The sequence below is a fragment of the Amaranthus tricolor genome, chromosome 3, assembly GCF_026212465.1.
Source record: "Amaranthus tricolor cultivar Red isolate AtriRed21 chromosome 3, ASM2621246v1, whole genome shotgun sequence".
Lineage (NCBI taxonomy): Eukaryota > Viridiplantae > Streptophyta > Magnoliopsida > Caryophyllales > Amaranthaceae > Amaranthus > Amaranthus tricolor.
This window is the reverse complement of record NC_080049.1, coordinates 7067899-7089958: the sequence shown is the minus strand read 5'-3', so window position 1 is coordinate 7089958 and position 22060 is coordinate 7067899. Positions and strand designations below refer to the sequence as shown.

The 22060-nt window shown below is 31.3% G+C and overlaps 2 protein-coding genes across 3 annotated transcripts; one reads left to right on the top strand and one right to left on the bottom strand.

Moving 5' to 3' along the window:
- The first annotated feature begins 780 nt into the window (after positions 1 to 780).
- On the top strand, positions 781 to 10763 carry LOC130807307 (uncharacterized). 2 transcript variants are annotated; one of them, XR_009040565.1, is made up of 5 exons: positions 781 to 984; positions 3644 to 3870; positions 7135 to 7225; positions 9303 to 9425; positions 9589 to 10763. XR_009040565.1 is itself a non-coding variant. In XM_057672465.1 (4 exons), the coding sequence occupies exons 2-3, from the start codon at positions 3646 to 3648 to the stop codon at positions 7189 to 7191; spliced, it is 282 nt and encodes a 93-aa protein (XP_057528448.1). In that variant the 5' UTR covers positions 781 to 984; positions 3644 to 3645; the 3' UTR covers positions 7192 to 7225; positions 9589 to 10753. The 2 variants fall into 2 exon arrangements, 1 of the variants encoding a protein (XP_057528448.1); XM_057672465.1 differs by lacking the exon at positions 9303 to 9425 and having other exon boundaries at positions 9589 to 10753.
- A 3299-nt stretch (positions 10764 to 14062) lies between these two features.
- LOC130808288 (zinc finger protein 3-like) lies at positions 14063 to 14836 on the bottom strand. Its single transcript, XM_057673768.1, has one exon. The coding sequence runs from the start codon at positions 14834 to 14836 to the stop codon at positions 14063 to 14065; it is 774 nt and encodes a 257-aa protein (XP_057529751.1).
- Between the last annotated feature and the right edge of the window lie 7224 nt (positions 14837 to 22060).

Sequence of the window (22060 nt, the reverse complement as noted above, 5' to 3'; positions counted from 1 at the left end):
CTAATGAGATGCTGAGAAAGAGGAAATAGGTTGTAGAGGGTACATGACACTCTCAGTATTCCGCACAAGGCAGGGTCCGGATGGGGGTTTTCTTTTTCCTGAAAGATGCGGACAAATTATACCCGTTCCTCCAAGGAGGGAGTAAAGAGAGATGCACGCAGTCAAGAAACCCCTCAATTGATACCTACGCCCAGTAGAGGTCGAACCTCAAACCTTCTACTCCACATGCAGATGCTCTATCCATTGAACTACAAGAGCTTTTAGTAGGAATTAGGTTGTAGGCAAGTAGCAAATTGTGTTTCGGTAAAAAAAAAATGTTGCACATAGGATTCAAACTTGAGATGCTGAGGTTATTACAATCAACACTTAACCAATTAAGCTAACCTCTTCTCATGCTCTACACTAATATTTTTTTTAATATAATTTCAATGCTGTCAGTTGATAGTATTGCAAGGGCCTGTATATGTCCCTAGGGTGACTTATGTATCGTGCATGTTGCATCTCATCAGAGGGGTTTTTAAGGGTATGCGAAATAATCGACCGCACATGATCCTTTTTTTCTCCTATATATAAAAAAATTAATTAAAAAAAATATATTTAATTTTTAATAAATAAATATATTTACAATAAATATGACATAAAATAAAAATTTTACATATTAACCTAAAATTTTCACACCTCTTGTCAAAAAGTAACATCCCGTGTTTAGTAAGTCAAAAATAAATTCTAAACGTATAAAACGTGTCGTGTTGGCTGACTAATGTGTGCCTAATATATCATGCCTCATGCCTAATAGTACCTAGACTAGATGTGCCGTAATTGTGGCGTGCACTCTTGCTTCAGGGGGGCTGCCGGCTCGATCCACTTCAATCATTACTTGTGCGTGCTTTGGATAGAAGAAACAAAGAAGAGATCGGAGAAAACCATCTTTTGAAGCCGCCGAATTTCCTACTTCTATCTTTTTCATCAATTCTCACTTTTCAGGTGCCCAATTATATCCTTAATTTTTTTTCAAAGATAAAATCATGCTCATAGAAATTTGGTTGCTTATGTTTTTCGTGGTTTTATTGCTTCGATGATTACTGTCGTTTACGCTTGCTCAGAATTATATCCTAATTGGGCTATGTTTAGGAATACGGAAGAAATTTGTGACTTTTTCAGTTGTAAATGTCTGAATTGTTAAATTATAGGGTTATACTCTAATAGAATAACAAATAGGGTATATGATTTTGATGGGTTGATTATGGATGATTATATTTAGTAGGTTAACAGTACATATTGATTGCTTGTTCTTGGGTAAATTAATTTGAAGTAGGAAATCATAAAATTGTGGAGTCCATTTAGTGCAGCCAAGAATTGAAATTGGGAGTTGGAGCTTGGATTTATAAGAATTGAGTACTCTGCTTGGGAATAATATCTGCGTATGGTTTTATGTTAGAATCTGTGTATTAGATTATCTACTTTCATGGATTTTAAGGTTTAAGATTTAAGATTGGATGGTGCTACTTTGGTTGATTGATTGATGTGTAGAATGATTTAACCTTTCTGAATTTTATTTATTTTTATTTATTTATTTATTTTTTTTTTTTTGTGAAATCATGCCATGTCTCTTAATTGTGTGGAATTTGGATGATGTAACAATGGGTTTTTTTTTTTTTTTTTTTTTTGAGGAACTAATGGGTGAACCTTTTTTTGGGTGATGGATTTGTAATCTTTTGACTGTGGGGTATTGGACGAAAAGATGGAAGAAGTACTTGTGATATTGCAAGGTTAAAATAAGGTTTTATAAGTTGAGAGTTTGAACTTAGGTCTGTGTGTGAAAGTGTAGGTAGTAGTTATTTAGCATGAATTTGGGAGCTATTACTATGAGGGTTTGTTTCTGGTTCTCATAGCCTTTTCAAACACATTATGTCTTTGGACTAGTTTGTATTGGAAGCCATGGTAGGCTTGTTCTTTATGCATAGCTGCTGCAAAGATATGTGCAAAGGAGAAATTTACCAAGAAAATTTTTATAGTTAATTTCGCTATCGGTGTAAGGTTGTGGCCTTGTGGGTGTATATTTCAGAATTCTAACATCTTTCTGGGGGTAGATGGTGTTGACATAGTTGTGAAAATTGTTAATATAATTTTGTTTTTGGGGCTTGGAGCTTGTTAGTTACTCTCGTCCTCATCCTTGTTTGTCGATGGTAGAAAATGTAGAAGATGAAGTTTAAATTTACAGAAATAAAATTATAGAATGTGAAGGAAAACTCGAGCTCTTTGAGTTTCTTGAAACTCCCAAAGAAATGACTACAAAATAAAATAAGACTTCATAATTTTTTGCTTGTCCTTTCTTCTCCTACCATTCTCTGTTTGTCTTAAGCTAATACTTCTTTCTTCAACAAACTTCCAAGCTTCTATGACATGCCGCATTCTAGGTTTATTCCCAACAACTGCTCTTTGGCTGACTACCTAATGATTCTACCAACATCTTCTAACAGACTCACTTGAGGCAAATGAGTTATTGAATGAGTAAAGGTCTTAATAGATGGTTTGAAGGTGTGAAACTCACATTATTTGAAAGTTGTATTGTTAATGGGAGTAGCTCACTTATATTCAGGGCGGATACAAAGGTGGTTCAATTATGTCAATTGATATGAGTTGGTAATGCACTTGTTTTTTAACCTAAGGTTAGCTGTTCAAGCCCTCACAAACCCTTTTTTTCTATGCGTATACTCTTGTCCATTTTTCATTTTGTGAAACAATTGCACGCGTACAATAATTTGCACATAAGATCAGTTGGTACAATAATTTTTCACTTTTTTATCCACTCTCCCTTCACAAAAATCTGTGATTCACAAACCACATTTCACTCAATCACTCTTCTCTAGTCTCTCTTGTTTGGTAAATTTCATCTGTACTTTAAAGCGAACTTTTATCTTCATTTCCTTAAATTCTTGCGTCTATTGCATTTTTTGGTATATTGCTCATTTAATCCCGTTCTCTCCACCTATATTATTTAAACTAGAAATTACATTGATTACATGATGGTGAATTAAAGTTATTTTAATTTTAATGATGGATTTTGTATTTTTGTTTGTATAAGATCTTTCAATATTGCTTATTTATTATATTAACTAGTTTGGTAATTCAATTGTGTCATTGTGAATTTGTGATTAAATATTGTCTTTATAGTTTCAAATTTAATTTTTTTTTAATGTTTTTGAATGCATTTTTTTATTTAAATTATTGACATCACTTGTTTTTTTTTTTTTGGATTTGTCCCTGCTTAATGTTCTCTTTGTTTTGTTTGTATGAGATCTTTGGATTTGACATCACTAGTTTTGTTTGTATAAGATCTTTGGATTTGAATCCGAAAGCTCTGCGATAGGGCTCAACTGCCTAGAATATTTGAACTTTACTGTATGCGTAGATGACCGGAAAAGAGGAGGTTGAAACTGAAAATTTCCGTTTAATCACACACCGTTTAAAGTAGCTTATATTATGGATAAAGTTTGTTATAGGTTCTATATCATACAGAGAGAGAAGGGTTTTAATAAAGGCTGCGCAAATTTTTCCTTCTCCCCTGAGGGATGTAGCATTTATGTATTATATTTGGTGTGTTTTCTATTGCTAACTTATTTGTGTCATCATCAACATACAGAAATGGATCATAAAAATCATTTTGAAAGTCAAAACACCACGACTATGATTGAGTGTGGAGGAGAAGCTGTTGACTCCCAAAAGCAATGGAAGCAAATGAAGGACGATGAAAGAAAGGGAGCAGTTCAGGAAGAGATGAAGAGGATGCATCAATTGCCTACTAATAGTAGCTATGCCACGCATCGTCTTCGTGTTCTTAATAAAATATTACAACTCATGTCACTCCAGGTAGGTGCAGTTGTATAAAACTTCTCATGCTGTCTTATTGTTTCCTCTTCATATTCTAGGTTATTTTGTTTTGAAGAAATTTGGTCCTCGTGCTGAGATAGTCTTTTGATGGGAGCAAGAAAAGAGAAAATTATCCATCAATAGATGGGGGCAAATTACCATCTCCACAAATTGAGAGAGTACTATTGGATTAAATCTAGTTTAAATCCAACAGTCTCCAGAGCTGGGGTTTTGAGAAAAAGGAGATGAGAGACAAAAGCTGAATAAAATGGTGTATACCTTTTCATTTTAATATACTAGTAACAATATAAAAAGTTAGGTGCTATTGCATTACGCATTTAAAATATAAAGAAAAATTATAAGTATGTATGTTTCAATTACTATTTGTACCGAAAAGAACTACAACTAGTTAAGACTGAGCCAAAATATGTAGTGATATGGAAGGTTCATTTGGGCTTTGTTTAGTTGATATTTTTTTTTCATCATAGATTTATTGTCTAAAAGATGCATTTAAAGGTATTTACGTATGGGTAAGGTGTATAGTGTATACAGAGTGGATGGTACTATGGTAGAGCCTTGATGACCTTTTTGATGATAAGATCATAAAAATTGTGCTACTTAAACTCATGTACATATGTTTTATATGACTGTGTAACCCGTGTAAGTCTTGTTCATTTGGTTTCATATTTAGTAAAATCAGTAATAATAAAGTGGAAGCATACCAGGGAATTTGTAGAAATTAGTTTTAAGCTCTAAGAAATAGATTTTGGTAAGATAAAGTTCCAATCAGCAAACCTTAGTCTCAATCTATATGTATAAGCTTTAATATGTAATTATCTTGTGACTTTAATATGATTGAAGAATGAGGTGATGTAATTCTAGTGAAAAAATTTCATTTTTTTGCTCCAAAAGGCATTTCTTTTTCATACACATTTTAAAACATTAAGAATTCAAGTTAGGTTCTTTCAAAGTTTTAATTCTGTTTTTGAGATTATAATCTCACTTAATTAGTTCATCAAATGAGGTATATATATATATATATATATATATATATATATATATATATATATATATATATATATATATATGAATTTAACCTAGATTCAATTTTAACCTTGAACCTTTAGGCTAATAAATTTCCTAATAAAGTGGTGTTATGACAAACTTAGTTATAACACTCATTTACAAAAAACAATTTTAACTAAATTTACTATAATATACTTATTTTCTACACTCTTCAAGATACGTGGTAGGATCTTGGACACCTATCTTGCTCATTGCTTCTTCAAAGATTTCAAAACTCACGACCTTTGTGAGGATGTCAACAATCTGATTTTTTGTTCTTACGAAAGGAAAATTAATAATGTTTTCTTCTAGATTTTTTTTATAAATGATGATTCACTTCAACGTTTTTTGTTCAGTCATGTTGAACATGATTTTCTAAAAGAAGGTTTGAGAATTACGTGACTCATTTAGCAATCCCTCTAAATTCTGCTTCAGCACCAGATAATGCAACAAATTTTTGTTCTTTTACTTTTCCAAGTAACTAAATTTCTACCAACAAAAGTAAAGTATCTTGAGGTGGATTTCCTTCCATCTCTCACGTGCCTAATCTGCATATGTATGCTAATAGCTCAAGATGTTGATTTCTTTTATAGAAGATACCTTCACCACCTGTTCCTTTTTGAACTCTAATGATCTTTATAACTCTTCTAAATGTTGAACCTGGGAAAGATGCCTAAGGCTACTTACAACTCCTTTTGCATATGCAATAGCTTGTCTAGTATGAGATAAATAGATGGGCTTCCCTATTATTCTTTGATATTGATCTTTGTTGGCAAGAGTGGTTACTTTGATAGTTTGTAACCTATGATTAACAACAATAAGAGTATTTGCTGGTTTACAATCAACCATATTAGTTTCTGCAAGAAGATCCAAAATATATTTTTTCTGACTAATGAAGATCCCCTTCTTTGATGTGAGAACTTCAATCCCAAGGAAATATTTCAGATTCCTTAGATTTTTCATCTCAAATTCTTGAAATAGTTTTCCTTTTAAATCTATTATTTCTTTTTTATCATTTCTAGTAACAATAATATCATCAATATAGATGAATTAAACATGTAGTTTTATTATCATTTCTTTGTAAGAATATAGTATGATCATAATTACTCTGCTTGTAACTAAATCTTTCATTGTTGTAGTTAATCTTCCAAACCATGATCAAGGAGATTGTTTTAGCCCATATAAAGCTTCGATGTACACTTTTTCTATTTCTCCATGAATGAAAAGCATTCTTAATATCAAATTGATGAAGTGGCCAATCAAGATTTGCAGCAAGAAAAAGTAAGACTCGTATAGCATCAGTTTTGCTACTGGGGAAAAAATTTCTTTATAGTCCACTCCATAAGTTTGAGTATACCTTTTAGCTACTAAGTAAGTCTTATATCTTTCAATTGTTCCATCTGCTAGATATTTAACGGTAAATACCCTTTTAGTTGCGAGACCTATGTCAGAGGCAGTTTCTCCTTATGATTTTGTCCCTTCATTATCCCTCTCCGAATTATTTCTCGCTGGATTTGTGCATAGGCCATTTCCGCAGTTGGTAATGGTTCTTGGTTAATAATGTTCCTCTTCTCCTTATCAGAGAATCATTGATCCCCGCAAAAAATTGGTACAGGCAGTTCTTTTGTATTATTGAGTTCTAAATGGTAAATGTCCGCTGCACATTTTTGGGGTTTGGTGTTAGTTTATCTTTTTCTTTCCAAATTGATACAAGTTTTCTAAAGAAAACTTCAATGGAGTATATTTCTTGTCAGGTTTGTTGCTTTTGTAGTTAAGTCAAAGATTTGGAGTCCATTTTTGCCGTGACTGTAAAGGGCTTCAATTGCCTTCCACATTTCTTTTTCTATTGGATAATCAAGAAGTTGATTTACTATATTTGAATCAATATTATCAACTAACTATGAAATCACCATGAAATCTTTTTGCACCCAGTTGAGGTAGTTTAGATCTATTAGATCTTTTTGCACTCAATAAACTAGGAAATTACATTTTACTGGCACCTGAACCCTAGAGGCATTTGTAGATATCATTGTCACAATTTGGAATAGGTATGAAATGGCTCCATAAAAATTTCTCAATGATCTTTATATTATGTTGTACTTATTAGGATATGCATGTTTAATTTCTTTGGACTTTGTTCGCTGAGAAAAATGGTAAGACTGATGCCAAACAAACTATTTACTGATTGGTTTTTTTTAGAGATCTGCATCTGAAGAAGAGGAGTTGGAGCTACTTTTCGCTGGACTGTCGATTTAAGGAAAAAACAATAGCTGCGTGGTGTCGACTTCTGGTAAGCATATGGGTAGAGTTTTTTAATTCCATTTAATTATGTTGTTTACCTTTCTTGAGGGGGTGGGGGGGGGGCTTTTTATCTAATTCCTATCAATTAGGTGACAAAATCATTCACAAGTTGAGTACATAGTAGAAATGCGTCTTTTTACCCGTCAATTTTCTCACTTTTCTCATCACCGCCAACATTATTTCCACTTATATATAATATACATCCTCATTCTCTCTCTAATATTTAGTTACCTCAAAAAGAAAAATATTTTTTCTCTATTTCAGTTGCTGGAAAATATATAGAGTTACATAGATCGATTGAAGGAGTTTTATTAAAAGACTTGATTAGATTCTCTCTTTTTATATGTTATGAAATGAGATATGAGATGTAATTGACGAGCCAAAACTTACCAATGCTATACAATGAAATCAAAGCTTGGGCAAAATATTCTTTTATATCAGAGGAGAGAAAAAGTGGAGATAAGGGTGTTGAAGATGAGCAAGCCAAACTAATACAAGAGGAGAGAGAAAGAAGGAAAAGTTGAGATGATGATGGCGTGAAAGAAATCTGTTTTTTGTTTTTTGTTCTTTGGTTAGAGGTATACAATGGATTTTGTTACCGATATATCATGACTGGAAACAAAACAGGGGAATTGGTTACCTCATGGTTACGGTAATGGTTACCAATGATGCAAATTAAACATCAAATAACAGAACGGGTTAATTTTTACCGTTTCCTGATCTTAAATTTCACAAACCAAACACCCCAAGTGACAGAAAGCTGAAATTCCTTTCAGGTTTGTGGTTTTCTGTGTTTTATGAGCTTTTGAATAGGCCCAAATTTGATTTGTGTAGTATGATTGGTTGCTATGCTCCGATATAAAGTGCTTTGCTTGTTTGTTTGATATGATTTTGGTAGAGGCTCTGTGTTAGATTGAAGTGTTGTTGTTACTCATCCTGATCATATTTCTATTTTTGTTAACCAATTATCTATTGATTTTTATATGCTTAATTCTAGCTAAGAGTGGTTGACCCGGGATTGATTGCATATTTTGCTGATTACGCCATTTAGCCTACCTTATGATGAGACTAGACTCTTCAATCAACTTGAACCCGTTGGAGAAAATTATCTAGGAGGCAAATAGTTGGAAAGAAACCTTATATTATTTAGTCATTAAGTTCTAACACTTAAAGCCTCTATTCTTTCACTTCTTTTGTTACCCATTTGTTTTTCTTTGTGTTTCAAGGAAAACAGTGTTTGCTGCAATGACTAAGGACTAGTCACTAATGTCTCACTTGATTTATGGTTACTTTCATGGTTAATTACATGATTGACTGGGATTATGGATATTAGGTATACCGAGTCAAAGAACATTGCATTTTTTGGAAAATCAGGAAGTTCGGATAAAACTAAATTTTGTCTGCATATGACATTAGTATTGTGAAGCAAATCCGGCGCTTTGAATAAATGGGTTGCTAAGCGAGCATTGAGTTTACATATGGTATCCCCTGGTATTATTCCTTTGAGCTTTGGTCAAGTATGTGTAATGATTGAAGAAGATGACCAAAATAAAGCAGAGATTAATGCAGAGAAAAACGAAAGAGAGAGATGGTTAAGTAACTCCCAAGGTGTTAATACACCAATTCCTGATAGTAGAAGAGCAGTATCTGCTAGGTTGAAGGAGTTTAACGCTTGTATTGTGCTAAATAGAAGCTAAGGGGAAGGCCATATGTATCTGATCTATTATCCGTTCCCTGCAAACAGTCATTATATATCTCTTGGCTGATTATTGGTTTGACAACAAATGTTATCATGGACCATGATAGAAGTTCTAGTAGAGTAGTAGTTTGGTGAAAAAAAGATGTGCTGTGCTTGGTGTTAGATCATGTACGGTTTGTTACCACTCCTTCTATCCCACTAGTTTTGCTATATTTTCCTTTTTAGTTCTTTCCATAGGTTTTGATACATTTTTATTTTTACCCGCTCTTTCTTTAATTTTGATCCACGCATTTAACTTATTTTTTAATCTCATTAATGCAAATAACACAATTTACCCCTTTTTCTCCATTGTCTTGGTTTGCACTAGATTTGTACTTGTAGCAAAAGCAATAGAACACATTGAGTACATGGAGTGCAATATTGGAGCATTCATTAAGTACTGGACGAGCTCTGAAAATGAAGTACTTGTGCATTGATTTGGCATAATGGGGTGATTTTAGTTGTACAATATTTTTACAGCAATTTGAGATGAATTCTTATTATTGACCAAATATTATAAACCCATCATTGATGTTGGGATTTTAAGTTCGTACTTCAACTACAAGTTTTCAACTGGTATTCTGAATTCGTTTCTTTGTATCTTGTGTATGCAGAATAGAAGAACAGGAGGGTGTTTCTGAAGTATATTAGCGTATCTCTCCTTGGCCACTGGCCAGCATGACTATGTATAACAAAAAGAATTTGATGTAAATTGCAAGAAACTTATGTATGATAACGTAGTTCTAACTTCTAACACAATAACGTACGTTAGATTTTATAAATTTTAATGTATAAGAACTATACGTTCGTCTTCTAATAGTTTACTCATCTATTTTAATCAAATTGCTATATTTTATTTTTCCGTTTAGAGTTTTTTTCTCTCAAATATGGCAGTCCTACTGGATGGAAGAGTATATTTATTTGAACTAAAGACAAAGGCAACATGAAGAGCTTCAGTTCTTCTCCCAACGGCTTGTCAATTGTCAATTTTCGAGATGAGGTTATCCAACCGGGACAAGGTGTAGAGTAATGGGATAGTGTCTAACAATCTGTGAGGTACGTAACTCTATAGCTCGAAATAATGACTCTGTATATGATTCAACAACGGTAGAGGTTTTTAACGAAGCTACGTTTCCAGAGGATGGAAGAAAATAGAAGGGAGAAGAGATAAGATCCGTGAATTTGGCAGTAAATATGTGTCTTATTTAGTTTTAGTGTCTGCTGATGCACTAATTTAATTTTTAATATCTTTAGATTTATCCAACTAACAATTGAGACTCATGTGCAGAAGCGAAGGGAGTATATTTCAGAAAATTGTGCATGTTACACCTTTAGCTTGTAAAAAAACTATTATTCATGACCTATTTACTGAAGTTCCAAGACTTTAAGGGTCGAGGAGAGGACACTATGCTGAAAGGAATGCAACGCTCAGGACTTGTTAAGATATGTTTTGCAGCTAACGAGCATTGAACTCAGATCTCGCCTAAAGAATAATGTACTTGTCGGTAGGAGTGTTTAAAACCGGGTACTGGGCCGATCCGGATCCGGAAATCAGGGTACCTGCAAATTTGATCTGATTCCGACCCGGTTTTGTTTATTTCCTAAAAATTGTGTTTTTTTCCTTATTTCTTTTAACATTTTTTTATATAAAATTCAAATTCTAAGTTGTTTACATGATAGATTTACCTAATTTAGAATTTTAGTGGATATAAGTTGTTTAAATGATAGATTTACCTAATTTAGAATTTTATTTTTTTTAAAAATTGGAGCTAAATTAGGCAAAATATTTATGTAATTTATTTTAGCAATTTCATACTAACTTAGAATTTGTTACATATAATTGAATGAAAAAGTGATGTATTTGATAAATAATTTTACAAATTCAATATTTAATTTTTTCTTAAAAAAATCATGTATTCGATAAATTTAATCACGATAATATATACTTACATATTCTATGGAGTAATATTTTTATATATTCTATAATAATAAATCCGTGCATTGTACGGTTTTTATACTAGTAATAAGATAAAACTAAGTAACACAATATCTTTACTAACTAGTTATTAATTTGGTGATCCTAATTAAATTCTAATTATCAAGAATAATTTTAGTAAATTTACAATCTAATTGCCAATACCATATTAAGAATAAGTCAAACTCTTAAGCTGATCATCGGATGAGATATTTTATGAAACATGCGATCAATCTAATAATTACTGTAAACACTTATTTTGAAATACGCCGTTTGAAATATTATTTAAGGACAATAATAGAATATAATTTAACACATTACTTTGAATTTTAACACATTTAATTTTTTTAGGGTAAAATGATTATAATATATTATTTATATCAAATATATTAAGAATAAACATTTAATTTTTTATTTTTAAAAAACACAAAACCGGATACCGGGTACCCGGTTTTACTAAAATTGATATCCGGATCCGACCCGAATACCCGGTTTATAAACCGGGTGCCCGGTCCAAAATACCCGGTTTATAAACCGGGTACGCGGTCCGAAATACCCGGTTTTGACAAATCGGGTTAATTATCCGATTTTTTAAACCGGATACCGAATAATTCGGGTCGGGTTTTGCAAACCAATTTTTTTTAACACCCCTACTTGTCGTTGACGCATAAGTGATTCTCTAGGGGCCTAGGAAAATTTACTTAGATTAATCTAACTTTTTCGTGATTTTCCTACAATAATCCCTCCTATGATTTACCATGAATAATAAAAACTCTAGAGTGTATTTACCTAGAGTAAACCTGGTAACTTAATGACTTACTATAGCAAGTTTTGTTTTTTAGAAAAAGATAAATTAAAATAAAATATCAAAAAATAGGAGTTTTAAAAAATATATATAAAAAATTTCTGATTTTTTTTTATTCAGAATTTTTTTATAGCAGGCCAGGTGGTTATCCAAGTTTACTCTAGGAAAATACCCCATAATGTTGGGATTAAATCATGAAAAAGTTAGATTATTCTCGACTTTCATTTTGATTAAGCTTCTACTGGTGCTAAGAAAAGCTTTTGGCTTTGTTCCGCAAACAACTGATAGCTAATTACAGTGGTTGATTTGCCAGCTGATTCTATTAACTGGTTTAACCAACTGATTTTGAATCCGCTATTATGAGCAGCTTGTTCAAAAACAGCTTATTCATATCAATAAGTTGTTTCAACTAGCTAGTTTACTAAACATTAAAATTGTTTGGTTTGACCACTCAATCCAATCAACCCTCTATTTGTATCAAAATAAGCTAAAATTTCTCAATAAGTCATTTTTCCAAACATCCCATTTGTCTTTACTTTGATAATCATTTTCTTTCCTCTTATCATTTTTAAAATTTTATTAACAAATGATAATTTTGTTATCTAAAATTAAAAGGGTACATATATCAATTAAGTTAAGTTCCCTGAAATATCCGAGATAATCCTTTGCAATTTACCTAGATGACTCTAGTCTAAAGTAAACAAGCTTATTCACGAAGTTTACATCATTAACTCGGTCTCGGCTACCATGCACCCCGATTTATACACTCACTTTTTACATTAAAGTTAGTAGTTAAATAATATTTTCTTGACTCCTTAAAGTTGTTCTCATTTGTCATTTTGAGTTGTTTCATTTATTGTTTTCATAAAAAAATATTTTTATTTATATAATAAATTTTGGACAAAATTAACATTATTCATTCTCATTTTAACATTTAAATTATACTTATGGTCCTCGTATATCTTCCTCAAACTTCATTTTAACAATTTCATATTGCTTATAGTCCCACATGTTTTCCACTAGCTATTAAAGCATTTTTTAATAGTTGTGGTCTCCATAATATTGTTTTCACTAACTTTCTTTTAATATTTTTTAATATATACGGTCTGCACTATTCCTCACAGTCCGCAATATTCCTCTATCAATTTATTATTCAATAAGAGTTCTGTGAAACAAATGATTTGATTAAAATAGAATAAGCAATACTATATAAATTGTAAAGAGAGTTTCCTACTAAATTTAGAGAAACTATTCATTATTACTATACCTAAAATTTAATACCGAAAATCAAACTAGCCAATAAAGTTTAATGTTGAGATTACAATAGGAGTCGGATTAATTCGTTTTTATACTCAAGATAGTGATGCGATTTATATATTCTTTCGTCCAAAAAGATCAAATTAAAACCAATGATAGAAAACTTAGTTTGAAAGAATATTAATAATAATATTTACAAATAACTAATTTTTTTAAAAATGAAATAAAAATAAATAAGTATTTCCAAATAAATATATTTATAGATACTATTTAATTAATAAATTCATATGAAGATGATGCTAAATTGGAGTCAAATTCCACCACATCAAATTTTCCTTATCCCTCTTTTTAAGCTCCAAAATCATACATTATACTAAAAAGATTGAAAAATTCCTAATGTTATGACTAAAGAGTGTTTGTCAAATGGAACTCTTTTGTTGGCTAAAGAAAAATGACATGCATTTAATCTTGACCAATATCTCCACCATAAATTATCTTTAACTAGCATTTATTTATAGTTAAATTGAGTAAATCAGAGAATATAATATACTGTATAATATATTGTTCTCAATTTCCAAAATTACAAAGTTAACTTCTACATATAACTGTCAAATTGAGTATTTGCTTTATTTTTTAGTATCATATATTTATATATGTCGATGCTAAAAATGTCGTACATTGTATGAGTTTCTAAGCCAGTTATGAATAATTTTCTTTGACTAACTTATTTTAGGAATTATTGGATTTGGTCATTTGATATGAATGATAATAATTCGAATTTAGTTTATTTCATGAAATGAGGGTATCGCATCTACGGTGAACAATTCAATAAAAACAAAAGTGTAAAAATTCCCATAAAAAAGGTGTAATTAAATGAATCATGAGAAAATTAATTTGTCTAACAAAATCATTCAATTATTCAAAACATGTAAACAATAGATTAGCCACACAATGAACATAAAAAAAAAAAAAAAAACTTTGAAATGCAATAAAAATAACTTAGCTTAAAAATACATAACTTTCATAAATAAAAAGTAAAAATAAAAAAGAATCAAAGCTTAAGAGATAAATCAAGGCATAAATCATCTTGTTTCTCTAAAGGTGCATTCTTAACAATTGAAATATCCATGGGCCCACTTGTTTTTACTTGATCTTCTTCACTAAGTGTAGGCAAAGATCCTGAAATATTATTCAAATTGTTAATTGATGAATAATTCATAATATTATTAGTATTTGGCATCCTCAATTTATCATTAAATGATTGAGAATTAGCTAATAATGATGATTTAGATTGGTTTAACCCACCAAATCCATGTGATCTATAACCTTGAAGGGTATTAGGCCATCTATAATTAGGCTTATGAATCATGGAATTAGTATTGACTACTCCAAGGGGTGATCTTTTGCTATATCCACCATAATAATAGGGTATGTTACCCAAATTATAAGGATGGTAGAAGTTGTTACTTGTGAAATTAGTAGTATGTAACCCCGTTGCTAGTCTCATTTTATCTCGAGCTCTCTCTTGTTTATGGGCATTTTGATGGCCGCCTAAAGCTTGAGAAGTCGAGAACTCTCCTTTACAATAGTTGCATGTAAAAACCCTAGCAGGGGAAGGTCGTTCCCCTTCTGGGGACAATTCTTTATGCCCTGTATTAATATGAGTCGATTCAATCTCTTGGTTGAAACTGAAAAGCTTCAGATCTAATGTGATGTTTTTGAAGTCTGGAGTACGTGAAGGAGAGTCCGAGCAATCATTTGCTCGTATCTTCTTCATCTTTTTGTTTGTGTGTTCATCTCGTTTCGATGATTGTTTTTCATTCATGGTTTATAAAAAAAAAAGTATGGATTGAATGTGATTGAATGAATGGCACGAGGTGGAGGCCTTTTAAAGAGAGATTGTATTAAATTCCAAAGATCCTCTTCATGTATTAGAAGATAGCTTGTGTCAAATTTGGAAATCATAGATAGAATAATTGCCAAATGAAATCTCTTTTAACATGTTTTATGCCTCATTTTATTTACATAATATCAAGTATAACTATTAAGATATTGACATCTCACGTAATTTAATTTTAGTATTAGTATGATCGAGTGAGTAAATATGTTATTATTTATCATTTTGCTGAGCATATAATTAATCTTATAAGATATATAAGTTATATCCAATGAAAAGATAATTCCTTTTTTCGGCTATACTTGTAATATTTAACTTTTTACATAATATAATATGTTATTTATATTTTTTTTTATTGAAAATAATTGCTATATATAAATTAATAAACGTTAATACTAACTATAATGTAGCAAGTAATGCACAACTGGTTCTAAATTATAATTTTGATGAAAAAATGGGTCACTACAAAAATATGAAATGGAAAATTTATGAGATAAGTAGCTTTAGTAATAATAACTTATAATATTAAAGGTAGTAGATATGAAAAAGCGTTGAGAATTCGATTTTGTCTCAATTGAAGAAACCATCACTTTGCCAAACAAAGATCTTGAACTTGATTTCCACTTAATCTTTTCCTTCTCCGTCTATCCTATAATAAAAAAATATATGAAAAAGTGTGAATTTTCAATAACTCATTGTTGGTGCACAATAAATTTATTATGTACGTATTTGATGATTTCATTTGTTCTTGGCTGGTTGCAGGTTTCTCTTCTTTGAAGATTTTTTTTGAGTCGAGGGACTCTTTGACCGCACTCTAGTCATGGGTATGAGCCGTCTTTCTTCCCTCCCCAAACCCTAACCATAGTTTTCTATGAGCGAGATATACTGTGTATAATAATGATATATTTGATGATTTCAATACATCTTGATAACTTACAAATCTCAAGAATAAGTGAGGTTGTACAAGTAAATGTTAGTAATGTAAATAGAAAATTCATTAATAATGATGATATAGTTAACAAAAATAAAAAAAATTTGGGTGTAAGCAGGAATATTGCCTTACATTAATGAAAAAAGCGTGTCAAATTAAATATACAAAATCATTTAAGTTTATAGCAAGAACACATCAAAATTATGATTCTAGGATTATAACTTGATGTAATGTATTAATTCCCTTTTTTAACTAATTATGATGAAATCTTTATAAAGAGGTTACTTGTAATGTGTTATTTCCCATTTTTTAATCAAAATTTTCTAACCGTTTAAGATGCAAAGTAAGTAAATTTGTAAATTTGATTGATAATATTTTTTAAAAGTGATAAAAGTGATAAGTTTTTAGAAATATTCCAAATAGATTTAAATAAATTAATCTATTTTGTAATCTAAACATATGCATCTGGTATATAGGTAAGAAAAATCGTTTTTTTATTCATATGTAATTGCAATGAAATTATTATAAAGAGAGATATAATGGCAACTGTAGTTACAATAATATTTAAAAATATCATTAAATTAAAATACTAGATTATTCATAAGTAATTTGGATGATAAGTGATAATCAATACTTGATCCTTTTGCAAAATAAATTACATAAAAGCGGTTACGATTCATTTGGATAACAAATCAGCATTTGAGTTTAATGTCAAATAAAACTAAATAATTGGTCAATTATTTTTTGTTGATGCATTAATATCAATATATGGAGTGATGATATTTAGCCAAATTTACCCATTAATTAGTCCACTCAACGTTTTTATTCAGGGGTAAGGCAGGGAAAAATACTTTTATATATATATATATATATATATATATATATATATATATATATATATATATATATATATATATATATATACATATATATATATATATATACATATATATATATATATATACATATATATATATATATACATATATATAATATATATATATATATATATATATATATATATATATATATATATATATATATATATATATATATATATATATATATATATATATATATATATATATATATATATATATATATATATATATATATATATATATGTGCGTGTGCGTGTGCGTGTGTGTGTGTGTTGAAATATAGTGTGACTCGAACAGCAGTCCGCGGGGAGTGGAGTACCTACTGCCTCAGGTCCGCGGGGCACGGAGCTGCTTCTGTTTCCACTTCACGGCTCGCGTAGTTTTACACGGCTCGCGTAATGGCGGTTTCTTGGCACATTTTTGGCCGATTACTCTTAGTCTTTGACGGTTTTTTATACTTTCTTAACCCTAATTTCTTTTTATTATGAGATATACTATATAAAGGCCGCATGTAATTAGAATTAGCATAGGATGCAATGCAAAACACAAAGTGAGGAAAACTAAGAGACAAAAAGCTTGGAGAGCCATTGTATGGTAAGAGCTTAGCATTGCAGAATGGTGTTACAGGAATAGCAAATTGGACCTTGTTAGGGAGAGTCTTATGCATGCTCTTTGGTACTTGGTTGTTGAGTAGATACTGGATTAGTTTGTTCGATCGGGGTTTACACACGGGATTAGAGGTGCCCGGAATGTGTGTGGTGTGGGTCAGAAGGGTATCGTGCTATCTCATATTTGGAGTCTTGTTAGGGCTTTGGTGTGTTGTTGTGTATTTTGCAGCAGCTGGTTATGGTGATAGTGGTACCGAGTTTGAGGTGGAGTATGAGGTTAACTCCTCATCCATTTCTGTTCGACCCCAGATTGATGGTGTTGATGCTACCCCAGGTATCTCTCTGACTGTGATTTCTGGTGCTATCTTTATCTTTGTGGATAATTTAAAGGAATTAGTACAGGGAACATTCCGCCGATCTAAAGGATTTCAAAAAAAGCCTATATGTGTTATCGAGAAGTCTAATAGATTGGCTGTAGGGAGTGTTGTTTTGGTTGCTATAAGTGTGGTAGGTTATGCATTGAACCTTCTGGGATTGGCAAGGTTGGTAGCCAATTTTGTAGAGTCACTTGGACCTCCAACTTATGAGCACGTAGTAGAGTATAGTGAGCGGGCGCAGTGGCTTGCTATGACTTTACGTATGAGCAGAGTGTGGGAACTGTTGTATGGACTGGTAGTGTTACTTAGCTTAATTACATCACCTCATTTTGAGACTAACTCGGTCTACATGTCTAGAGTAATGGTTCGGTGTTTGAAGTATGCTGTGATGTGTACTTGTTTTGCGCATGCCAGAAGTGTCATTTGTAGGTTTGTGACTCAACCTGGGTGGAGGCACTGGCAAGTAGAGATTTATTCTCTCTACGGTTTGCTTGGATCAACTGTTGTGTTTCTTATGTACGGGAATGATACTAAGTGCTTTGTTACATCTGTTGAAGCTTGGGTTGTGTTCGGTGAGTTTGATTATGTCTTGATCTCGGTGATGGTTCTTTGTGATCAACCTTGGTTGGCTTTCGTGTACTACGATTGTGTGTTTAGTGATCAGGTACTTGATGTTCGGGAGAAGCACAGTGTGGTCACATTTCATTCGGAATGCACGTACATGAAGATAGAGGTAAAGAAGGTAGGATGGTCTGACAGTCCTAGTAGATTCTTTACTATGCTGGATTCATTAGAATAGGCCCTTAGGAGCGGTGTGAGGGAGCCCACAGGTGGAGGTGTGCACAACCTCAAGGTGGAGCTTACCTCGTGTACTCGTGATGCAGATGGAGCATTATGAATGAACTTGTGATGCTAGTTGAGCGTTATGAGTTGTTATTATACTTGGAAACGAGTATGTGATGGGTCTTAGTTGAAGACTTATTGGGATGGGTCTTGGTTGAAGACTTGTCGGGATGCATGGCTTATGCTTGAGCTTTGCATCGGGTTTGGCTTGAGAATGGTTTTGCTTCACTATGGTTTGCTTCACTATGGTTCTCGTCAAGGTGGAGATTGTTGAAATATAGTGTGACTCGAACAGCAGTCCGCGGGGCGTGGAGAACTCTGCGGAGTGTGGAGTACCTACTGCTTCATGTCCGCGGGGCGCGGAGCTGCTTCTGTTTCCACTTCGCGGCTCGCGTAGTTTTACACCGCTCGCGTAATGGCGCTTTCTTGGCACGTTTTTGGCCGGTTACTCTTAGTCTTTGACGGTTTTTTATACTTTCTTAACCCTAATTTCTTTTTATTATGAGGTATACTATATAAAGGCCGCATGTAATTAGAATTAGCATAGGATGCAATGCAAAACACAAAGTGAGGAAAACTAAGAGAGAAAAAGCTTGGAGAGACGTTGTTGTGGTTTCTCGTGTTCATCTTGTAATCTCCCAGTTTATAGTGAAAAGTTTATTCTCGGTGCCGGTGGATTTAGCTATCACGTTGATAGTGAACCACGTTAATTTCTCGGTGTGATTTTGTTTATTGTTTATTTGAATCTTTATTGTTTCCATTATTGTTCATCGACCTTGCTTCCGCTGTTGCACAACAAAATATATATATATATATATATATATATATATATATATATATATATATATATATATATATATATATATAGGTTTGACGGGAGTGAAAAAAAAAATTCAATCACTAAGTTAATACATGATTCACTCTAAATTTTTTTATTTGTATCAAACAAAAATTGAATCTTTTCCACTCAACACTATTATGTTCAAATGAATTAAAACACGACCTTATTTAAAGTTTTACTACAGTTTTATCAAGGTAAGTAGTATAAAAACTCCTATATTGCACGAAGTTCTAATATTGATGTATATATATATAAATAATTTTTAAAGAACGATACAAATATACATTATTGTTATCTATAAGTGTATTTTACGATCATATAATAATATAAGGGTTGATAATTCATTATATTATGATTATAATATAAAATTTTTTTCCATACTCCATTAGTCCATAATCAATTGCTCAAAATATTGTTAATAATCATTTGTATGGGCTTCAAAAATTTATTCCATAAAATGATATCATAATACAAAACCATTTGGTATATTAAGAAAATAGGCATTTATGCTCCTCCATTTCATCCGAAATTGATTAAAAAATGAATGAGCAAAAGAATTAGACAAATTTTTCATTAAGGCCGTCTCACGGAGAGACGATTTAATATGGGTTGGTCTAATATTTAATTAAAAAAATTTAAAAAAACAGTTACAAGTATGTCATGTTCAGTTACATTACAATTTACTTAATTGAAAATTTTAAAAAAACTTTAAATGTGCTGCTTGTATGAGCTTGTTTCACAGTGAGACGATCTCTATGAAACTTGCTGAGAGAATTAGAAAATTTGAATCATTTAAGCAAAAAAAAAAAATTCTTAAAATAGGCATGGGATAAACTTATTTCCCAAAATAAGCACGAATTTCCGAGATTTGAGGTTTGAGGTTGTTCTCTGTTCCTAATAGCGAACGAAGAAGGCTGGTAAAAAGAAATCAAGTTATTTGTTCGTTGATAGTAACAACGAACAAATACTTTGATTTTTTTTTTACCAGTGAACAAAGAACTTGACTTTTTTGACCGGTCTTTTTTATTCGCTATTAGTAACAGCAAACAATCCCAAACCTCAGCTTTGGAAGATTCATGCTTATTTTGGGAAATAAGTTTATCCCATGTCTATTTTAAGAATATTTTATATTTGGGTTTTTCTTACTTATACCCACGTACTTTTAAAAATTCTCAGCTGTACCCAATAAATTTACCAATTCTCAATTGTACCCAATAATTAGTGTTAATTTAGCAACAATAACCATTTTTTTACCCACAACTTAACAACAGTTATCTTTGGGTTTTGGTAGGAAATTTCCCTCCAAATGTCACGTGATTATAATCCCCAACACTTCATTTCCACCTTCCTTCATCATTTTCAATTTCCTTCTTCATTGAGCAATTCTAAAATGGTTACTGTTCAAAGAGTAATTCTAAAAAAAAAAAGAGTTGATATAAGCCATATTCACATTATAATGCTACTGGTAATGAAAAGCTTTGTTTAGTCATTGGTATAAAAATTCATCTGATTTGTCATTAACTTCATATAAATACCATTTACAAAATGTTCAAAGAGTAATTCATAGCAATATCCTAAAATAAAGATCAGAGTAGCAAAAAAAGATCAAACACTACAGTTAAGGCAAAATTCCCAGTTGACTCGGTTGAGGTTCTAGTGATATTTTGTTATCGATTGAAGAGGAAGGGAATGAAAGGGTTTTTCCTTTAACCTTACTTTCCATTTTTTTTAAAAAAAAATTTCAAAAAATATTACTAACGCCTTAAATAAATCTAACTAACTGTTGTTAAGTTATTAAAAAATGGTTATTGTTGCTAAATTAATACTAATTATTGGGTACCATTGAGAATTGGTAAATTTATTGGGTACAGCTGAGAATTTTTAAAAGTACGTGGGTACAATTGAGAATTGGTAAATTTATTGGGGACATCTGATTATTTTTAAAAGTACGTGGGTATAAGTGAGAAAAACACTTTATATTTTTTTACTTAAATGACTCAGATTTTAAGAATTAACCCATGTGTTGAACTTTTTTTTGAGTTAATTTTAGCCCAACATTTTTAGGGCTTCCACTAATCCTAACTTTCTTTACTTATACTCCCTTTTGTGTTTTCAGCTAGTCTCATGAGAGACTATTTTTTTAAAAGACGTATCTCAAGTCCAATCCATTAAAGATTAATTCCTACTTACCATATTCTTAATGTCTACTTATATTATCATTGATGCTTACTTATCATATCCTTAATGCCTACTTTCAATATATTAAATGTCTAATTGCATTATTTTTAATGTTTACTTACAATATTTTGAAAAATATATAATGGGCCGGTTCATTTACAGATGGTCTCTTACAAAAATTTGTGTTTTTGCAATTCTATGAAGCCCAAGTCCAACCCTTTGCTTTCTTTACTGCTGCTTCTCCTCTCTAGAACAACCCTAAACTAATTATTATGAGGAATCTATTATTATGTGAAATAATTCTGTTTTTGAAATTACAATATTATGTGTGGAATATCATAGAATCAAATGAGTCTTAATATGTCTCCATAAAGATAAGTAATTATATGTTGAACATAATTAATCATCTTATTTTTTACCAAAGATAATTACCTTGTATGTTCCATTGATATTACCCAATTGAAACAAATCCATATTAGTTTATTTTAATCCT